This window comes from Macaca thibetana, chromosome 2 (assembly GCF_024542745.1).
Source record: "Macaca thibetana thibetana isolate TM-01 chromosome 2, ASM2454274v1, whole genome shotgun sequence".
NCBI lineage: Eukaryota > Metazoa > Chordata > Mammalia > Primates > Cercopithecidae > Macaca > Macaca thibetana.
In genome coordinates, this window is record NC_065579.1 from 173,822,128 (window position 1) to 173,845,648 (window position 23,521).

General features: G+C 42.0%; 1 protein-coding gene across 1 annotated transcript in view; it reads right to left on the reverse strand.

Moving 5' to 3' along the window:
- Positions 1-23,286, reverse strand: part of TMEM45A (transmembrane protein 45A) — a 76,207-nt gene extending 52,921 nt beyond the window's left edge. The window contains exons 1-2 of the mRNA XM_050782096.1: positions 22,956-23,286; positions 2,876-3,022 (exon numbers count right to left, since the gene is read on the reverse strand). Coding sequence (XP_050638053.1) covers positions 2,876-2,920 — 45 coding nt within the window. The 5' untranslated portion in view covers positions 2,921-3,022; positions 22,956-23,286. The remainder of the gene's footprint in view (positions 1-2,875; positions 3,023-22,955) is intronic.
- Positions 23,287-23,521: the final 235 nt, after the last annotated feature.

Sequence of the window (23,521 nt, forward strand, 5' to 3'; positions counted from 1 at the left end):
CTTCCCAACAGGGTATGGTCCAGGGAAGAATTACTACTTAGAGTAGCTTCACAGACAACAAAGGAGGGGCGGCGAGGGGATTGTTATTGTCAGTGCAGCTGGGCCCACTATCCCCACCCCCAACATTTACTCTCCTGTTACTGTTCGTGTCTGTCTTTTCAGGTATAGATTGGAACTCAATATTGGACAGAGCTGGGCAGGTATATAACTGGAGAACCATAATGCTGCCTAAGAAGGACTTGGAGTGTTAGGAAATCCTGGCTTCTACAGAACTCTTATCACCTGAAACAACAAGCAAACGTATAAAAATAAATACTTCTCCTCATTACTACTAAGCGGGGCAGAAATACACTTCACAGTCATGGAGAGTGGCCCAGAGCTGTACTGGGGCCAGCCTAGAGGACGTGCGCAGGAGCTGAATGTGGCAAGGAGGCTCTGGCCACCTGAACAGACATCAGAACAGCCCCACCTGCCACAGCAGCTCTGGCTGACATCACTGTCTCTCTAGATCCTCAGTGAACAGAAAAAGGCCAACACAACTGGCACAGAATGATGTGGGGTGGATAGCTCCAGGGTGTGTGCGTACGTGCTGCAGCTGGCATGGCAATGCTATATTCCTAGCCAAGGAGAAGCCACCTCAGAGAGCCATATCAGAAAGGGGAAATGAGGCCAGGCGTGGTGGCTCACTCCTGTAATCCCAGCACTTTGGAAGGCCGAGGCAGGCAGATCACCTGAGGTTGGGAGTTCAAGACCAGCCTGACAAACATGGAGAAACCCCATCTCTACTAAAAATACAAAATTAGCCAGGAATGGTGGTACATGCCTGTAATCCCAGCTACTTGGGAGCTGAGGCAGGAGAATTGCTTGAACTCAGGAGGCAGAGGTTGTGGTGTGCCAAGATTATGCCATTGCACTCCAGCCTGGGCAATAAGAGCAAAACTTGGTAGAAAGAAAAAGAAGGAAAGAAGGAAGGAAGGAAGGAAGGAAGGAAGGAAGGAAGGAAGGAAGGAAGGAAGGAAGGAAGGAAGGAAGGAAGGAAGGGAGGGAGGGAGGGGGGAGGGAGGGAGGGAGGGAGGGAGGGAGGGAGGGAAAGAAGGAAGGAAGGAAGGAAAGAAGGAAAGAAAGAAAGAAAGAAAGAAAGAAAGAAAGAAAGAAAGAAAGAAAGAAAGAAAGAAAGAAAGAAAGAAAGAAAGAAAGAAAGAAAGAAAGAAGGAAGGAAGGAAGGAAGGAAGGAAGGAAGGAAGGAAGGAAGGAAGGAAGGAAGGAAGGAAGGAAGGAAGGAAGGAAAGAAAGAGAAAGAAAGAGAAATGAAAGCTAAACCCTACCATATCTCATCTCAGCTGGAAGTGCAGATGTTGCCCAGCCCACATCCATTCACATTGCCTTTGGGAAACTTAGGATGTATCAGAGGGAATTTAAGTTCTACTAAATCCCAAATTAAAAGGCATCCATGGCCTTCACAGAGCTTCACACACTAAACTTTGCTCCTAGCTTCTAAAGGGGTTCTTTAACATTTTGAAAACTACCAGAAAGCAGATATCACCTTTTATGAAAGCTAATGAACATTCACTGACTCGTGATCCATCATGGGCCAAAGAAGAATGGGTATCTTCTTGATGTGGATCCCATCCTCATACTGCAAAGGTTGTTCCGGGTCCCAGTGACACCATGATATGATTGGCTTATTTGCTCCTCTTTGTTCCCCTACCTCCTGGACCAAGACAGAGAAAGTGAGAGCCTTTTCTTGATGATGAGACACTCTCCTTTCACAATGTTGGGACAGGAAATGGTGAAGGCAGAGGTTGCTATTGTACAAAAGCATGAAGTTAGGTTGGCAATCCATGCCTGCTTGCTCCAAGAAACTAGAAGCAGAGGCCCAGCCCTACAAGGAGCCATACTTAGCTGCATAATCAGAGGTTTGTGTGGGGCGTACAAGAGGGACTAGAGAGGTTATGCAAAAAAAAAGCTCTGCAGGTAGGTACGCAATGTATAAGGAACCCAGGAAGGGCAGAAAAGAGGGCCCCACCAATGTATCCTTTAACTAGCATCTACTAACACCATAGCCCTAAAGGAAAACCCAAAAGTCATATTCTGTGCTCTCAAACAATTATTTTTTTTCATGGACCAAAAATGGTGAGGCCTCAGTGAATAAACAAGAGGAAGACAAGGCAATGAGCACTGGTGGCTGGTAATAACAAGAAGGCACTGTGTGTTCAGAGCTCTGCAGGGGAGCTCTTTCTCAATGAGACCTGCTCTCATCACCTTATTTAAAATTGCCTCAATACCCTACCCTCTTTTCCTGCTTTATTTTCCCTGTAACACATTCCCTTTTAATATACCCATAATTTACTGAATTATTTTGTTTATTGCATTCCTCCCTCACTAGAATGAAAGCTGCATGTATATAGGATTTTTTTTCTATGTTTCTTCACTGCTTAATCCTTAGCTGTTAGAACTATGCCTGGCATATAGTAAACAGTTTGGTACCTAAGTGTTGATAAATGGATGGATGGAAAGGACGGATAAAAAGAGTACCTGGTAGACCTAACGCTTCAGCTGCCAGATTCCTGAAGTTCCCAGAGGAAGAAAATGCTACAGAAATCAAGAGAAGCATTTAAGGCACATATCTTCAACATCAACTCTTCCTATCCAACCACAATGCTAGATCCCGACGTAAAATGAAATAAAATTTCCACAGAATCAGCACTAGGCTAGTATTAACTTTGCCTTGATCAGCTACAACCCACAAAAAGTTACTTGCACAATGTCATAAATACACAGTACAGTCAGATTCAAACAAGGTCTTTATAAATCAAAAGCTCTTGCTCTTTTCACTTTATCACACCAAAGGTTACTGCAGAAATGCCAAACTAACCTTTGGGTGTTTAAATCCCATTTTGCCTTCTGAGTCATTGATCATCCTCGGTCTCAGTAGATCAAGCACGTTAGAACTGTGGCAGAAGGGATAAGAATGAAGCAGCCAAAATTGAGCCTTTGTTTCTTAGGTAATGCTGAAAAGTTTCTGGAATAAAAAAATCAATAGGCTGAAACGTGACATCTTACAGTCAGTTTTACACACACGTACACACACACATACACACACAAACCTGTATGCATGTCAAAAGCAACTAGTAAGAAAACACAGTATTAAAACTTACCACACTTTTACCTCTGCCCAAGTTCCCCACAAATCATGAGTACTGAAGACGTGCCACTCAGTAACTAACAATCCTGGGAGATGCTGCTTAATGCTCAAGTCGATTTCACCAGCATACACATTGCAACAGCTCCAGAAAGCTCTCTCTTTTCTTCCTCCCACTCACATGCTTCCCCCTGGGCGTTGTACTCACTGCCAGTGGCCACCTCCACCCAACTTACAGAAACCTGGCCCATAGCACCCTGCAATTAATGTCATCAGACATGCAAATCTGATTGTCAACCCATGGAACATGCTCACAGCTCACCAGAAGATACTGTCCTTTACAATCAGGGAGGCACTACTGAGTCACCATTAGCAGATTTTTCTTTAATGGCTATATAGTAACTACACTCATTTATTCACATTTTTACCAAGTCTGCCTCTTGATTATTTGAGCAGCCAGCTTAGATGTTCAGTGTGTAAGCATGGAAAAGTAAAGCCTCCCACAGGGAACAGGGCCACCGATGACTTTGCTTCTCTCACCTGGGCCAACCTGCCAAGCCAACCATCTCACGCTCATCTAAACCCACAAAAGGGGAATAGACGAACACTCCAGTCTGCACCCCTCACCTGAGTCTGAACACAAATACAGCTCAGGAATGAATATTCACAGTCGTTAGTGCTAGTTTCAGCACTTGCACCTGCCAACCAATAAGGCTATTTCTCGTCTCCTGCTTAAGAAATAAGGCCTGCTGGAGTGAATGTAGAGTGCACGTATGAATTAAATAAGAAGGTGTATTGTCTTGTTACCATAAAACGAAGTAAACCAAGATTTTTTAAATGACTTCTTTTCAAAGGACAGAAGTATCACATACTGCCAAGACCTGAATCACCCTTTTAACTACAGACTGCAAGTTGTACTAGAAGAAGAAAAGAGACCTCTGTAAACTTTCTGTTAAAGGAAATTAAACATTAAATCAATTAAGACAAGGGTATGGACAGCAATTTCATACGGTGCACATGTGGATACAGAGACTTGGAAGAAAGTGATGAAATGGGCCCTTGATTCTCATTTCTCACTCCTGTTACACTTGAGCGACCTGAAAGCATAGAGGCAGAACCAGCTATGCAATCTGTGGGGCACAGAGCAAAATGAATCTTTCAGCAGACTTCCAACAAAATGTTTGAGAAGACTGGCTTCCTTTTTTCTCTTTCTGCTTCTTAACTAGCCTTCCACTTCATATTGTTCAGGGTCTCAGTGGAACTAACCAGCAGACCCTCCTAAACCCCATAACCACACCTAAGCAAAACCCACTTATCTCCTGTATCAAACAGTTCCTCTAATAAATTAATTTCAGGAACGTGGCTAACGATGGTGGATGGCTTGGGGGTGGAGGTAAGCCCAAAAGTGAGGCCCGTAGACAAGCCCGTTTAAACCACAGTCTTTCCTAAAAGGATGCCACTCAAGAACAGCTTTTTCCAATCACGACCATCACCGCCCTTTCAATAGGAGGAAGATGCTCAGCTAATCAAGCTAACTTGCTCATCATTTTTCCAGCTGCACAGAGAACACCAGACACAATATTCACTCACATTTATCCTCACTTTTTTATTCACCACAGACTCAGAGTTGCCCTCCAAGAATTGTTTCCCAAATCACACCCACAGTAATAAAGAATATCAGCTTAGATGCTCAAATATTTCTTTGACAATTAAGGAAAAATATGAAAGGCTGATCTTTGGCATGCAGACAGTGGGAAAGAGGGTATTTCTAAACGTCACTTGTTACCTAACTCACGGAAAAGGAAAGTAACGATGTGCCAAACCGTGAAGGAAAGATGATACACTTCAAGCCTGTGGCTTTTCCTGAAAATCTACTTTTTCAGACCTTGTCAAGTTCCTCGTTAGGAATATTTCATTCCTGGCCAGGTGTGGCTCATGCCTATAATCCCAGCACTTTGGGAGGCCAAGGCGGGTAGATCACCTGAGGTCAGGAGTTCAAGACCAGCCTGGCCAACATGGTGAAACCCCATCTCTACCAAAAATACAAAAAATTAGTCTGGTGTGTTGGCACATGCCTGTAATCCCAGCTACTTACGAGACTGAGGCAGAAGAATCGCTTCAGCCAAGGAGGCAGAGGTTGCAATGATCCCAGATCGTGCCACTGCACTCCAGCCTGGGTGACAGGGCAAACTCTGCCTTAAAAAAAAAGAAAAAAAATTTATTCCCACATCTAGCAAAATGCCTCATGATTCAACACTATCAATGATTGAGAATATATGCAAAGGAAAATTCAAAGGCTTAACCCAGCTCAATGTGAGAGCAGATGCTGTTCTCCATAAAATGTGGGCCCGGAGCTCTCTGGGAGCAGGGATGGGTGCGTTTCCAAAGATAGCCCCCATCTTTTCACTTCACAAGGACTCATCTCATGCCAGAGAGAGGATCCCTCAAAGTAAAAATCTCCTCTCAGTTGATCTCTTGCCATTCCCAACTTTTCAAAAACTATTTCCTTCAACACATTATGAAAAAAAAAAATGGGTTCTATTAATTTCAGAAAAATTGAAGAAGGATCCCCTATGGTAGTATATAAATTATATTTCCAGTCCAAATGTAAGATTCACAGAAACAAGGAGGAAAAATATCCCATCATAGTCTTTTCTGAATCTTTACAATTTCTGTGTTAATGAGAACCTGGAGAGAGTTGCTGACAGAAAGGAAATCATGAGTTTGGGGAGAAAAGGAAGGAGAATAAAGGGAAGAGAAAAAAGTGAGGACGTGGGAATAAGACTGCAATGGAGGCAAAGTAAACTTCTCTTGACTTTGCCTTCAGTGGTTTCACATTGGTAAGCTAATTCTCTTCCTGTAGAAAAATCAACTCCCATCTGAGAACCAATCAGAACACAGTCACTTATCAGGGCACAGAAGCAGTTTCATCAACTCACCCCACCTCTTTTACTCATTACCACCACAAAACATAAGTCATTATGCATGAAGCCAAAAGTAAAACCAACAACACTTATCACAATTAACATCAATTAGATTATATCCAGTTTCCAGTGCATTTCTCTCCAGGAGGCATAATCTGGCCCTTGATTGAGACTTCCTAGTATCATGTCCAGGAGTATGGAAGGCAATCCGGAGCTCATTAGATAAAAGCAGAGAGTTCTCACCTATGCTCTCTCTTTTTAACTTTCTTTATTGATGCATAATCATTTTACATATTTACAGAGCTCATATGCTATTTGAATACATGCATATAATGTGTAACGATCAAGTTAGAGTGTCTGGGATATATATCACCCTTGAAACATTTATCATTTCTTTGTACTGGGAGCATTTCAAACCTTCTCTTCCAGCTATTTTGAAATATATAATGTATTGTTATTAATGATAGTCATCCTACTGTGCTATCAAACACTAGAACTTACTCTTCTATATGAATGTATATTTGTACCCATTAACCAACCTCTCTTCATCCTCCTCCCACACCGTTCCCAGCCTCTGGTAACCACCATTCTACTCTCTACTTTCCTGACATCAACTTTTTTAGCTCTCACATATTAGTAAGAACATGTGATATTTGTCTTTCTGTGCCTGGCATGTTTCGCTTAACATAATGACCTGAAGTTCCATCCCTGTTGCTGCAAATGACAGGATTTCATTCTTTTTGTGGCTCAGTATTTCATTGTATATCTGTATACCACATTTTCTTTACCCATTCATTCATTGATAGACACTTACGTTCATTCCATACCTTGGCTATTGTGAACAGTGCTGCAATAAACATGGGGGTGCAGGTATCCCCTTGATATACTGATTTATTTCCCTTTGGATAAATATCCAGTAGTGAAATTTCTGGACTATATGGTAGTTCTACATTTATTTTTTTGAGAAACCCCCATATTGTTTTCCATAATGGCTTTACTAATTTACATTCCCACCAACGAGGTATATGAGTTCTCTTTTCTCCACATCCTTGCCAGCATTTATTACTTTTGGTCCTTTTCATAACAGCCGTTCTAACTGGGGTGAGATAATATCTCATTGTGGTTTTGATTTGCATTTCTTTAATGGTTAGTGATATTCAGCAGTTTTTCATATGCCTGTTGGTCATTTGTATGTCATCTTTTGAGAAATATCTGATGGGATTTTTTTTTTCTGTTAAGTTGATGGAGTTCCTTGTATATTCTGGATATTAGTCCCTTGTCGAATGAATAGTTGAAAAATACTTTCTTCCATTCGAAGTTTGTCTCTTCATTCTGTTGATTCCCTTGCTATACAGAAGCTTTCTAGTTTAATATAACCCCACTTGTTCTATTTTTGTTTTTGTTGTGTGTGCTTTTGAGGTCTTAATCATAATATCATTGCCTAGACCAATGTCCTGAAGTGTTTCCCCTATGTTGTCTTCCAATAGTTTTACAGTTTCAGGTCTTAAAACTTTTAATCCATTATGAACTGATTTTTTTTTAATATAGTGAGAGACAGCAGTCTATTCATTCAGATAGTTTCATTCTTCTGCACATGAATATCCAGTTTTCCCAGCATCACTTATTGAACAGGGTGTCCTTTCCCCAATATACGTTTTTGATGCCTTTGTTGAAAATCAGTTGACTATAAATATGTGGATTTATTTCTGAATTCTCTGTTCTGTTCCACTTCTGTACGTGTCTGTTTTTATACCAATGCCATGTTGTTTTGGTTACTATAGGTCTGTGGTATATTTTGAAGCCATGTAGTAGATGCCTCCAGCTTTGTTCTTTTTACTCACTATTGATTTGGCTATTTGGGTCCTTTTTTGGTTCCATACAATTTTTAGCATTGTTTTTTCTATTTCTGTGAAGAATGTCATTGGTATTTTGCAACCATCTATCTGAGTAGATGTAAGGGGATGTCAGTGGGGCTCCAGGGATATGGAGATTCATGGGCTATTGGTCTCCAGGGCAAGATGCAGTCTTGTCGGGCCTGAGCTCTCAAAAGGGCACCATGCTGCAGTTGCTTCAGTCTTGGGCTATATGTGTGACCCATGGCGAAATCCCTCTCTGAGACAATGCCATCATGTGGGCTCCAGGAAGTTTCTTATATTAGTCTCAGGGTCTGTGAGAGCCAAAGGGCACTCTGTAGCCAGGATTGCAGTAGTCCATTGCGGAAATGTGGAACGCATGGCTCTCTCCCTTCCCTTTTCCTTCACTGAGGAATCTCTCCTGGCTCCGATCTCAGCTGGGCCAGCTGCTTTGCTTTCCTCTCCTTCCATGCCTGAGAGGTTTCCTGTCACTTTCCTACTGAGTTCCTGTGTTCTCTCTGAAATACTCTCTTTGATGTCATGCTTATCTAGTTGCTGTTTTGGTCCTCCTTTGTGGAGGAGGTGAATAACAGGTGTCTCTAGTCAAACATCTTGAAGCCCCCTCCTATGCTCTCTTAATCTCTTCTGTATCTATTTCTCTCTCATTGGAACACACAGAGAGGGCAGAAGCTCCTCTAATCCATACTGATCTGAAAGAAACTAAAGTATAAACTTACTCCTTCTACTTTCTAGTGTTGTTGTTGTTGTCTTTGTCATTATTAAAAACTGTAAGTGAATTGTTCTGGCCATCCAGACCATCATGGTGGTCATGACAATAATGACTAGCATCCATTCTTCATCTCTACACCCCAACTCTAGTAATGGAATCCATGGTACAATAGCCATTGGGAGTGAAAATAAAGAGCTCCAATAACATTTATTAAAAATGCTTTCTAGGTGAAAACGTGATTTTAAGACCCCCCTCCTTTAAAAGACCAACTCAATTCCACTCTTCCCAAAGACTGATCCTTGAGTCCCATTCTCATCTCCCAGAGCAGGTGAAATTTCTATCAAATAACAGTTTTGTCACCATCTTCAAGTAGGAGCTTTCCCACAAATTCATTGGGCTATGATATTTTAAGAAACTTAGCATTTTCCAGCAGCCAAAAGGTTTGTAAGTTGTATGCAGAAAAGCCACATTTCTGTATAGGCAGAGTGGGAAAGAATGTCCAGGTACCAGCCAATCTGAAGAAAACGTGTCTGTTCTGGCAGCCAAGTGTCTAACTAGGGACATCCTAATGACAGAGTGTCAGGCTGAATTTGGGGGATGGGAGGGAATCAGAGAATAGGCCTGGAAACCAAATTTAAAACCTTTCAAATCTCAGAGGAAGAATATACATCCCAGGCTCAAATAGTGGCTCTCAATTATGAACCTCTAGAGCAGTAACTCCATGCATGATCCCAGAACACTCCTCTCTGACCCAGTCCCCAACCTCTGCCAATGAACAAGCTCTGATTCTTTAGCCTTGACCAAATCCTAATGAGACTTTACTCACTTCACTCTCCGTATGTTCCTGTGGGGGTTCTGGAACTTGGCTGAGCGAGCCCCCTCAGACCTGTCCAAGATCTTGGCCTGCCTGGTTTGGTCCTTACTGCTCTCTAAGGCTTTGAATCTAAGTCATACATTGACCTCAGAAAACTTGTCCCATCTCACCCACCCACCACCATTACCTACGACTCCTTACTCCAACCCCTTAGGATGCACAATGTAATTGGCCGATATCTCAGCTGAGTCCACCTTACCATAATCCAATGGCAAGGTTGAAGGCATCAAACACAGAAAAAATATTTTTTAAAACAGTCATAGACATGAAAGAGGAAGTGCTATCTCAGAAGCCAAGATAAATATCAACACAGACATGGTTTGGCAGTCTCTAGCTTGTTATGTATAAAATGTTACACTGAAAGCTTAAACTGCTGGGCTCTTTAAGGGTACAAAAATGTGCATGGAAGTTCACCTCCAGGACAATCAGGGAGAGTGGTGTGTTTCCATTTTAAACTATGTTACTATTTTGGGTTGTCAGACATTGTGAATTTTACCTTATTTGGCACTGGATATTTTTTTATTCCCATAAATTATCTTTTTGTTTGTTTTTTTGTTTATTGTACTTTATGTTCCAGGGTACATGTGCACAACTTGCAGGTTTGTTACATATGTATACATGTGCCATGTTGGTGTGCTGCACCCATTAACTTGTCATTTACATTAGGTATATCTCCTAATACTATCCCTCCCTCCTCCCCCGACCCCACAACAGGCCCCAGTGTGTGATGTTCCCCACCCTGTGTCCAAGTGCTCTCTTTGTTCAATTCCCACCTATGAGTGAGAAGATGTGGTGTTTGGTTTTCTGTTCTTGCGATAGTTTGCTGAGAATGATGGTTTCCAGCTGCAACTACGTCCCTACAAAGGACATGAACTCATCCTTTTTTTATGGCCGCATAGTATTCCATGGTGTATATGTGCCACATTTTCTTAATCCAGTCTATCATTCATGGGCATTTGGGTTGGTTCCAAGTCTTTGCTATTGTGAATAGTGCCACAATAAACATACGTGTGCATGTGTCTTTATAGCAGCATGATTTATAATCCTTTGGGTGTATACCCAGTAAATATTCCCATAAATATTCTTGAACTCTGTTCTAGAATGAGCCTAAGTAACTTAGATGCAGTTTAATACTTTTGCGAATTGCTTTTTCATGATTTATTAGGCAAATATGGAGCAGTGCTCTAGACTGCTAATTATTCTCCACTACTGAGGCAGGGCTCTCCTGACTGTTCTACCAGTACTCTGTGAATTATGGATTTTCCAGTCTGACTGGAAGGAACAGGCAATATTCCCAGCCTTTGGTGAGAGCCAGGCTCTGTTCTCTTCCCCCAACAAGCTTGGCCCCCAGTCCCCGGTAGTTTCCCCACATGCAGGTGCTGATCAGTACAATGCTGAATCCTTGAGGGCCCCTCTGCAGTTATTGGGGTCCTCTCTCTCCATGCATCTCTCTCGTTCCTGGTACTCTGTTCTACGAACTCTAACAGCCTTGGCTTCCCCAGCATCTTCACACCTTCTCCTCAAATCAGGAGTCTGAATTGCACATGCCTTCCTTTCCCTGCGTCTCAGCCTGGAAATTCTCTCCACTCAGTAAGCTGGAGCAGCCTGAGCATACACCTTTGTGTCTCCTATTTCTTAGAGATCACTGCTCTTCATCACCTGATGACTGGTGTTTCGAAAATCATTATTTCATGTATTTTATCTGACATTTTTGGTTGCGTCAGGCAAAAGGGTAAATCTGGCCCTGTTACTCCACCTTGGGCAGAAACAGAACTTCTTTAAAACACTTTGCACTCAATACCAGTATCATTACACAGAACAGACACTCCTAAAACCAGTGTTTTTCAAAGTAAGGTCCTTGGACCAGCTGTCGGAATCACCTGGGACGCTTGGCAAAGACGCACTTTGCTACATCACACTCTCAGATCTATTAAATATAAATTTCCTGCCACTAAAATGTGAGAATCGTTGCCGTTGCCATGGCAATTAATTAGCAAAAGACAATGAAATCTTCTTCTGAAAGTCCAAAAATCACTGGAATAGGCAATGGACTAAAAAGTCACTGGGAGTTGGGGGGATGTTAGGGAGAACGCTGGGAAGTCAGTTTCCTAGAAACCACGGCTCTCTGTTGCTAAATGAACTATTTTCCATGTAGCTGCTTCCTTCTCATTCATTGCCATGGGACAGCACATGGTGAGATGGGTGCCTCTCCTGGCTGCCTCCACACAAGAGGCTCTCTGGGCAGCAAGCACTAAACCAACCAGGAAATTGTTAAACCAAGATGTGTGTTTCCCCCTCAGTCATTAAATAACCAATACAGCAATAGTAGCCATGCTCCCCAGCAATGAGTTCACAATAGTAACAACAATCACACGGTCAACCTTTTGTTCTCCAATCCCAGGAGCATTTGGAATGACCCCTCCGTCATCTTGACTCACCACAGACCCATTTTCTGGGGGAGGAAACAAAGAGTCTAAAAAGCAGGTATGAGATTTCAACAGAATACAGGCATCTTCAGGCTGAGTCCACCAGAGAGGCAACAGGCTACACTACATAAGCACAATTGTGCACAAATCTTTTCTGAGACTTGGTTTTGATCATCTTGTTCATTCAGAAACTAGTGGCATGGCTCTCGCTGCTGGAGAGAAAGTGATAGAAGCACTCGTCCATGCTTGATCCAGTAGAGGAAAGGACAAAACAGAGTGTATCTCACATCCCAGATTATTCTGTGTTCCCTATTTGAACCAACTTTTACCCAAACCTACCTATGCTTCACTAGCGTTGGAGATATCCAGTGGGCAAGGAAGGAGATGAAAGCAGGTGGATACAGGCAGGGTCAGATTATCCAGGGACTTTTGGGCCGTTGGTAAATATCTGGATTTTATTTTAAATGCAATAGGAAGCTACTGGAGGGTGTAACCAGGGAAATGATGTGACTTCTAGTTGTATTTTCCAAGAACCACTCTGGCTGCTTTGTGGTGCATGGGTTACAGAGGGCAGGAGTCAAAGCCAGGAGACCCTTGCAGCAGTGCTATTCCAACCACACCCTGTGGACCAGAGATAGTCTGCAAGCTGTTACCATCTACAAGGACAGGAACTGAGATGAAGTGTTTAGAGGCTTTTAAATATCTTGAAGTAGTTTAACATTGTGGCAATATCCAAGCAAGATTTTTTTTTTTTTTTTTTTTTTTTTACAAAAATATAAGGCTACAGTGGACTCGGGGGCTGGGGTGGGAAGTGGTCCTTCACCACAGGTAATTTGAGAGCCCTTTGCAGTAATTCAGCGAAAGGGTGCTGGATGCTTGAACAAGAGGGGATCAGGCACAGAGAGACAGTGTTTCAGTCTCCCAGAATCACAAATGGACAGTAAGAGGAAGCTGGAAGTTCAGGATATGGAGGCTAGAGCACCCAGTGACACCTCCGCCTCTGCCCACCTGCATTAAACCTCAGCACTTGCCAATTCTCTGAAGAGGGGCAACCAATAACCTTGTTTCATTCCTGAAAATAATATTACACATGGCATACGTGTTAACAGTTCAGACACAAGGCCGGGCGCGGTGGCTCAAGCCTGTAATCCCAGCACTTTGGGAGGCCGAGGCGGGCGGATCACAAGGTCAGGAGATCGAGACCACAGTGAAACCCCGTCTCTACTAAAAATACAAAAAATTAGCCGGGCGCGGTGGCGGGCGCCTGTAGTCCCAGCTACTCAGGAGGCTGAGGCAGGAGAATGGCGGGAACCCGGGAGGCGGAGCTTGCAGTGAGCCCAGATCGCGCCACTGCACTCCAGCCTGGGCAACAGCGTGAGACTCCGTCTCAAAAAATAAATAAATAAATAAATAAATAAATAAATAAAATAAAATAAAATAAAATGTGAGGGTAGTTATATAAAATGTAGGCCTATTTGGATATGAAGAATGTATTCTGAATTTTGTGAAAGTAGTTAATAATCCCAACAGTTTGGTATTTTTTTGGAGGAATCTTTAAGGAACTAATATGTCTTGTTTTAAGAGATATTTGTCTGAAGTTCAGAAATTCCTTAAATTTCACTTTGGCTTCTTTTTCTTCTGTGAAATTTAAGATAAATTAAAAGTAATATTTTTTACTGAAATGTAATTAGTGGTCAACTCTGGGTCCGAGATAGACACAGTCTCTACTAAGAATTGGATCTATTTGGCAACCCTAGTTGTTGATTCAAGTAAGGAAATGGACTAATTATACGTTCAGGTCATTGAGAGGGAATTCAGATGTCTCCTAAACACCTATGTTACTACCACGAAATAACTGCGGCACTGAGGGAAGTTTGGCTCCCAAAAAAGTGAAGTTAATAGCAGCTCTACAAAAATTGGCGAGAAAGATTCCACCTTTCAGTTTAGTTAGATCCCAAAAAAGTGAAGTTAATAGCAGCTCTACAAAAATTGGCGAGAAAGATTCCACCTTTCAGTTTAGTTAGATAAGTGAGTTTTCATGGGAATGAGGCAACAGGATAAAAAAGTAACCTATGTAAACATCCCAAGAAGAAGGAGTTTCCATCCAATTTATTTGTTTTTAATTAGGACCTTAGGTAGAGCTTTCCTCCAACTGTGACTGCTTGAGGCCAGTTCTAAGCGTCATCAGGAATGAAGGACACCAGCCCACCTGTGAGGGTTTGGAACTTTAGCTGGGAAACTCCTCCCACTAGATCCATGGTTCTCAACCCAGGCCAACCATCAGATCTCTGGGGAGCTTTTCATAGATGCCTTGGCCTCACTCCACACCTTCTGAGAGAGGATCTCCAGGGGCAGGACAAGCATGGGTGTATGTTTTAAATATTCCACAGGCAATTCAGCTGCACATTGGTTAAGTACCACAGGACTAGTCTGTAGAATTCTCAAGGGCAACGTGCTGTCTTTTGGAGGCAATGGGAATGTTCAGTGAAAAGAGAACTAAAATCAGGGAAATTTTCATATTCTTTGCTTGCTATACAAGTAGTACAGTTTACCTTTCTAAACATCAATTTCCTTAAGCATATCATGTTTTTTAAAAATCAATTTTCTCATCTACTAAAAAGAATGTAATAAAATATTGTGTAGGTGTTTTTAAGCCTGTGGAATTTTACAAGTAGCACAGTTTACCTTTCTAAACATCAATTTCCTTAAGCATATCATATTTTTTAAAAATCTATTTTCTCATCCACTAAAAAGAATTTAATAAAATATTGTGTATGTGTTTTTAAGTCTGTGGTATTTCAGGAATTCTGGAGAAAGGTGCAGGCGTACCACCCGCTTCCTTGCCATGGAAAGCACCATCTTGCTGGTCACTTTTTTTTAATTTCTCTTGAAGGAGAAATAAACTAAGCCACAGAGTATAGCAATCTTTGCACAAAACAGCAGGAAGGAAGGAGGCATTTGCCTCTGGATCTGTTGCCACTTCAGGATTGTTGATGGCACCAGAGGGGCCCAAGCTGCTCAGAAGTGGTGATGGGTGGATGTGGGAAAGGATTTGTTGTCTTCCAAGCTTTCACTGAGACAGCCAAATGTGAGAGTCCTTGGCAAGGGCATTGAAAGTCATCCAGCCAACAGTCTATCTGATGGCTCACAGAGAGGAGCCAAGAGAGAGGGAACAGTGCAAACAGACCTGTTCAACAAATGAAACCCAATACCACTGTTACGTCTTATAGAAAAGGAACATTCTTTCACTTGAGTGCCATTGTCTGTTCTCCAGGATACAGTATGTTCATGAGATCTCTGGGTCTCAGAGGACAGATTGAGATGTGTGTATTTTTTACTGCTGAGACTTTTTTAAAAACAAGGTCAGAACAATGTATAAAATATGGTCCCATGTATATTTTAAAATAATATTTATGTTTAGATCTATATCTGTGAATGGACTCTTGGGGAAGGTCTAGAAAAATGTAGACCAGACTATTAATAAAGGTTAAATGTGGGGAGAGTAGTGGAAGGGAAGAAAATATGTAAATAGAAGGGGAACAATTACTTTTGACTCTGTACAATCTATTTCAATTTTTTTCAGCATGGGGATGTTGGTTTTTAAATTCTAAACACCACAAAAAGGTAAAAATAGTTAAAAAAAAAAAATAGCTATCAGCCACCAATGCCATTTGACCACAAGAATACTTTTTCTTCATTGGAAATACTAAAAGCTACAAAGTGTAGGGGTTTGTTTGTTTGTTTGTTTGTCTCATTCCACTACCCAGGCTGGAGTGGCAGTGGCGTAATCTCGGCTCACTGCAGCCTCTGCCTCCCAGGCTCAAACGATTCTCCTGCCTCAGATCCTAAGTAGCTGGGATTATGGGCACATGCCACCACATCCAGTTAATTTTTGTGTTTTTACTAGAGATGGGGTTTCACTATGTTGCTTAGGCTGGTCTCGAACTCCTGGCCTCAAGTGATCCACCCACCTCAGCCTCCCAAAGTGCTGGGATTACAAGCGTGAGCCACTGCACCTGATCCAAGTACAGAATTTTTGAGTAATTCTATAAGAAAAAATCAGTACTTTAGACATAATTAGAAAAATGATGTCAAGAATGAATTAATATTTTTATACTATGTCTATGCTAATGGTATCTACATAGAGACAAACATTATAATGGTTGATAAAAATTATTAATGAATTGCTTAACTATCCACATGCAAAAGAATGAAGGTGAACACTTACTACCTTAGGCCAGTTACAATATTAACTCAAAATGGAACAAAGACTTATACATATGAGCTAAAACTATAAAATTCTCAGAAGAAGACATATGGAAAAAGCTTCAGGACATTGAATTTAGCAATCGTATCTTAGATATGACACCAAAAGTGCAGGCAAAAGAGAAAAAAATAAAGAAATTAGACCGTCAACATTTTAAACTGTTATGCTCAAAAGACACTACCAACTCAGTGGAAAGGTAACCCAAAGAATGCAAGAAAATATCCACAAATAATATATCTGATAGAGAATTAATATCCAGAATATATAAAGAACTCCTACAACACACACACACACAAGTCCCTAATTTTAAAATGGGCAAAAGGTTTACAAATGGCCAATAAGCACATGAAATTATCTTCAACATCACTAATCATTAGAGAAATGCAAATCAAAACCACAAGATGCTTCACACACATTAGGATGTCTATCTTTTTTTTTTTTTTTTTTTTTTTTTTGAGACGGAGTCTGGCTCTGTCGCCAAGGCTGGGGTGCAGTAGCCAGATCTCAGCTCACTGCAAGCTCCTCCTCCCGGGTTTACGCCATTCTCCTGCCTCAGCCTCCCGAGTAGCCGGAACTACAGGCGCCCGCCACCTCGCCCGGCTAGTTTTTTGTATTTTTTAGTAGAGACGAGGTTTCACCGTGTTAGTCAGAATGGTCTCGATCTCCTGACCTCGTGATCCGCCCGTCTCGGCCTCCCAAAGTGCTGGGATTACAGGCTTGAGCCACCGCGCCCGGCGATGTCTATCATTTTTTAAATTAAATACAGAAAATAACAAGTGTTGGTAAGAATGTGGAGAAATTGGGACCCTTGTGTATTGCTGTGGGAATGTAAAATAAAATGGTGCAGCTGCTGTGAAAAAACAGTAGGATGGTTCTTCAGAATATTAAAAATATAATTACCATATGATCCAACAATTCCACTTCTGGTTGTATACCCAAAATAATTGAAAGCATGAACTTAAATAGATATTTGTACACCAATGTTTATAGCAGCATTATTCCCAGTAGCCAAAAGATGGTGTATTAATTACGGGCCTGGGTTCTGCCAAAAGATGGTGTATTAATTAGGGGCCTGGGTTCTCCAGAGAAACAAAACCAACAGGACGTACACACACACAAAAACACACATACACAGTAAGATTTATTTTGAGAATTGGGTCACACAGTTGTGGAGGCTAGCAAGTCCAAAACCTGCAGGGTAGGCTAGCAGACTGAAGGTGCAGGGAAGACTTGCTGTAGTCTCAAGTTCAAAGGCAGTCTGGAGGCAGAATTCTCTCTTCTTGAGTGGAATTCAGTCTTTTTCATTTGAGGCCTTCAATTGATCAGATGAAGCCTACCAACATTATGGCGGCCATGTTCAAAGTCTACTAATTTAAATGTTAACCTCATCTGTATTAGTCCATTTTCACACTGCTATAAAGAAATACCGGAGACTGGGTAATTCATAAAAGGAAGAGGTTTAATTGACTTACAATTCCACATGGCTGGGGAGGCCTCAGGAAACTTACAATCATGGCAGAAGGCAAAGGGGAAGCAAGGACCTTCTTCGCATGGTGGCAGGAAACCGAGAAAGCAAGAGGGGAAGATCCCCTTATAAAACCATCAGATCTCATGAGAACTCATTCAGTATCACGAGAACAGCATGGGGGAAACCCTCCCCATGACCCAATCACCTCCCACCAGGTCTCTCCCTCTCCAAGTGGGGATTATGGGGATTACAATTCAAGATGAGATTTGGGTGGGGACACAAAGCCAAACCATATCATCATCTAAAAAATACCTTCAAAGAAACATTTAGAATAATGTTTGGCCAAATAGCTCAGTACTGTGGCCTAGACAAGTTGATGCATAATTAACCGTCACAGGTGAAAACAACCTAAGTCCCTCTACCAACGAATAAATGGATAAACACAAGATGGTATATACATACAATGAAGTATTATTCCACCTTAAAAAGGAAGGATATTCTGGCACATACGACAACATGGATGATACTTGAAGACATTTTGCTAAATGAAATAAGCTAAACATAAAAGAATAAATATGATATAATTCCACTTATATGAGGTACCTAGAATAGTCAAATTCATAAAAATAGAAAGTAGAATATTGGTTCCAGAGGCTGATAAAGTAAGGGGTACAGAGATTTATTGTTTAATAAGTATGAAGTTTCAGTTTGGGAAGATGAAAAATGTCTGGAGATGGATGGTGGTGAGAGTTAAACAACAATGTGAATGTACTTAATGCCATTGAACTGTACACTTAAAAATGGTTAAGATGGTAAATTTTATGTTATTAAATATTTTACCACCATAAAAAAAGAATCGCTTACATGTACAGGCTTTACTGTGAGCCAGACAATATACTGAATGCTCTCCATGGATTTTCTCATGTAATGCGTACGCGTATCCCCATTTTACAGGTAATAAAACCGTCTAGAGGAAAGTGACTTGCCCGAGGCCACATTGGTAAGAATCAGATCTGGAATTCAAACCCTCACAGTCTGACTTCAAAGCCTGTGTGCTTAGTCACTATGCCATACTGAAAAGAGCAGCTACCTTAGATAAAGAGCAAACTAAAACATTTTTAGAATATTTTAAAGTTGATTCAATACACAAAATATTTGAGGAATGAATTCCCAAAAAGATAGATGCCAAATCCAGAATGGGTATGATTAATAACTATACACCTAAAATAGCCCTTCATTGATATTCACCATGAGAAGTTCTTAGCTCAAAACCACAGCATCTCCAGAAATAAAAAGAGAAAGGGGGAGGCCCCAAAAGCAGGAGTAGAATGTTTACCTGGCGTCTGCCTCATGTTCCCATGAGTCTTGAGAGACTGCATAGTTTCTCTATTTATTTTTTTAAATAAAAATAGTGCGGTCACAACTTCCTTTTTCAAAGGGGACAGTTATTCAACTGACATGTACTGAGCGTCTACTATACAACCAGGTGCTATGTGGGTTTTGTTCAAACAAGGTGAAAAGACAGAGTGCATGTCTGCAATGAGATCCAAATGTCTCCTGTTTCCATGTGGAGCACATTTCATAGACAAGATTCATGCTGATATTCTGGCCCCACCAGGCAAATTTTATCAACTAAGTATCTCCAAATATGCCCTTTCTCCAATGATCTTCCTACCATGTACTTCTGAACTATCACCACCACAAACAAGAAGAGCAGTCATAGCTGTATTATACCTAAGGTAGTATAGCCCATTGGTTAAGATTTGGGCTCCAAAGTTAGACTGGGTCTACACCTGCCACTTGTTCACTATGTAATCTTGGGCAAATTTCTTAAACTTCCTTTGCTCCTGTCTCCCCAACTAGAAAAACAGGATACAAATAGGTACCAACCCTCACAGGAGACTGTGAGGAGGACATGACCATTATTGGAACGTCCACCATGTATTAAGTGATCAGAAAATATTAGTCATAGATGTGTGAAATAGCCATATGTGAATAATGGACTGTTCCAGGGATCAGGGGAGAAGAATAAATGATCAACCGAGAGAAAAAGGGCCTTTAGAGATCATTTCACAGATGATGGCAAGGAGGACCACAAGGGTTCAATGTCTTGCCTGAGGTCACACTGGTGGTCAACAGCAGCGCCAGGCATACCTCTCTACCACAGAACAATGCTCTCAGGGAAGAGAAAGCAAGGGAACTCCAAGCTGATCCTTCACTTAGGTGCATATTACAGTTTTTATCTACTTCAATAGTGGTAAATTATGAAGTTATATGTGTTAAAATATGAGTAGATGATTCTATCAGCAGGATGAGAAAGAGCTACTCGGCACACACTATGGGTGTGTATGTGGATGGGGAGGGTTCCAACAACCACATCCATGTCAAAGACTTTAGGGCATGGCCTGTTAACAAAAAGCAGCCTGGGTAACTGCCCTGAGCACCAGACCACTTAAGCGGAGCTCCAAGACAGCCACCATGGAATGAGTCCAAAACGTAGGGCCCAGACTCACTGCCCAACCCTGCCCGCCCAACCTGCAGGACCTGGATGGATGCAGTGGAGCAGATGGGAACGGAATGCTGGGCAAGAGAGGAGACGGGACCCCAGAGATGGATTATTCCAGAAACATCTCTTCTATGTAACTGCTGACAGTTCGGCTTGCCATCTCCCCACCAATCTACCTCCCAAGCCTCTCTGTCCTTATCAGGTAATTCACGCCATCCCTTCCCACCTCTCCCACCTTTCCAAACTTTCCTCCAACTAACCTCCCACAGATTATCCCAATGTCCCAACATCCACAGGATAGCTCCTCACTTTCCAGTCATAGTGCCTTTGCCCCTGCAAAGGGTCTCCTTCCTCCTAAAATGTTCCTGCTCCTCTATAATCCCTTCCCTTCCTCCCATTCCCAAACCAAAACTGTTTGTCAAAACCCATTCCCAGAAACACAAGTCCTTCCGTGAAGCCATCTTACAACAGATGGCCTTTTCCTATCCCCTGCACTTCCAGAACCTTCTAGATCTTCCTAAGATCAATTCTACCTCACTCCTCATTCAAGACTCTCCTTATAGCCTCATACAATGCTGACTAGCAAGTGGTCAGCACTCAGTTAATACCCGTTGCTATAGCAGAAGTCAGAACGGCAGCTGGGGAAACTGATGTGCAACATCACAGGCTGGGAAGGAAGGTAACAAAGAGTGAGTACAACAGCAAAGACATACTGTGGGACTATGGGCCAGAACTATTCCAAGTATTTAATATATGCTAACTCAGTCCTCAGACAACCCCATGATGTAGGTGCCATTATTATTAGCACATTACAGAGGACGGAACTGAGAAGGAAACTCACCAGAGAAGAGGAAACTCTCCATGTTACAGAGGAGGAAGCTGAGGCACAGGGGGGCTGAGTAACTCACCCTAGGTAACTTACTGTGGGACTGTGAATTGAACCAGGCCGGCTGGCTCTTTACATTGCTTCTCTGCAACCCTGTTCCTTCTAAGCCTGCTTCCCTGCAAATCATTTGAGCTGTTCCATCCACTTTGTATGCATTGCCTTTCTGAATCAAAAACACACTCAGATTTGTTTTTTTTGTTTTTTGTTTTTTATTTTTTTTGAGACGGAGTCTCACTCTGTCACCAGAGCTGGAGATGGCTGGAGTGCAGTGGCGTGATCTTGGCTCACTGCAATCTCTGCCTCTTGGGTTCAAGTGATTCTCTTGCCTCAGCCTCCTGAGTTGCTGGGACTACAGGCATGCACCACCACACCCAGCTAATTTTTGTATTTTTAGCAGAGACAGTGTTTCACCATGTTGGCCAGGATGGTCTGGATCTCCTGACCTCATGATCAACCTGCCTTGGCCTTCCAAAGTGCTGGGATTACAGGCATGAGCCACCTCACCCAGCCTGCAACTTTTAATTATCGTACTAAATTCCCATCTACTGCTTTCTGAGCCAAAAATTAAAGATCCATTCTATCCAGCTCTCCCGTGACAGTAAATAACATAAGACAAAAGTCTCAAATCCAAAACATTGCTTAAACAGAGGGGATTATAGATGTTTCAGATGGAGTAGGTCTCAGGCTACTCACCTAACTCAATATTTTTCATCATTCTCTTTCTAAATCCTGAAATGTATACCAGAGCTATCTGCAAGCATGTACGTATAACAATTGCATATTATTTTAATAGAGTTATTGTTTTAATATACAATTATAAGGTCGAGTACAGTGGTTCACATCTGTAATCCCAGCACTTTGGGAGGCCAAGGCAGGCACATAACCTGAGATCAGGAGTTCAAGACCAGCCTGGCCAACATGGCGAAACCCCGTCTTTACTAAAAATACAAAAATTAGCTGGGCACAGTGGCGGGCATCTGTAACCCCAGCTATTTGGGAGGCTGAGTCAGGAGAATCGCTTGAACCCGGGAGGCAGAGGTTCCAGTGAGCCGAGATCGCGCCATTGCACTCCAGCCTTGGCGACAAGAGCAAGACTCTGTCTCAAAAACAAACAATAACAACAACAAAAAAAGTAGCATATATACAGTATATATACTATATCGCATACATAGTATAAATGTAGTATATATACTATACTATATAGTGTGTATATATACTATATAACATATATACGATTATAAGTTTATGAACACACAGGTGGTCTGTCACATGTTTGTTTGTTTTTTAACTTTTATAAAGGAATTCAGGTATCCCACTATGGATGGGAGAATACGGAAAATACACATATTTGACTTGCAACTACCTCCAGATTTAAGTGAAAAATCCAGCAACTACTTGCATAATCCAGGTTTTACATAATTTATATTAAACACCCTATTAACAGAAGCAAACGTGTTAATTCTGAATAGATCAGATGATTTTCTCAATCTCCCATCAAAACAGTCCCAGAGTCAGGGATAGAAAACGATTTTGGCTTTACAAATGTCCACAGTATTTTCACAGAAAGAAAATAGAGAAATAAATTTATCAATAGATTAAATTTTGGAGTTAGAGGTTTACAACAGGATATCAATCAAATTTCTGTTCCCAGTATATTTAAAACTAACGCACACACACACAAAAAAAATGAATAGCAAACCAAAAAAATTAAATTAGAATGTTAGTGAAACGGAAGAGAAGGGAGAGAAGGGTCCAGTTTGTCAGAGCAAGTGTTACTTTTCTCCCCTTGATAAAGAGAAAGCTGGTGAGAACAGCAAAAGACACAGGATAGAGATCACAGTAAGAGAAATATGATATCCAGCACGTATCCAAAACTTACCCAACTTGGTCTGTTTACTCAACGCTTTATTTTTCCCACTTTGCCAGTTTAAAGTCAGACAGCGGCTAGGCTTTTGTTGTTGCTGTTTCTGTTCTTTTGATCCCAGAGCCCCATGAAAATTGAACCGTGTGTTGGATGGGATCTGGCCACGTCTCGCATTAGGGATGGAAAAAGTTTTAAACTTGGGTTGCTTCTTTGGGAAAACGAATAAATAATAAGTGGCGAGAAGGAGAGGACGTGGGGGACGTGCTCGGCTGACGTCGGCCCGCAAGGGGGCCGCACAGCTTCTCAGCACAGCTGTCCAGATGTGCTTCATCTGTTCCGCCCGCGGGGCACGAGCCTCGGCGGCCGCGGCTGGCATAAGCCCCAGCTCATTGGTGGCCGCGGCTCCTCACTTGCCGCGGATTGGCCAGGCGACCCGCCACTCCTGAGGGCCTCGGGCGCGCCCCTCCCGCAGGCCCGCTGGTTGCATCCTAAGGGAACGTGGAAGTGCAGCGCCGTCGCTGATGTGGCACTCGGCGGCTGCACGCCCGGGACGGCTCGGGGCCGAGAGGGAGGTTGCCTAC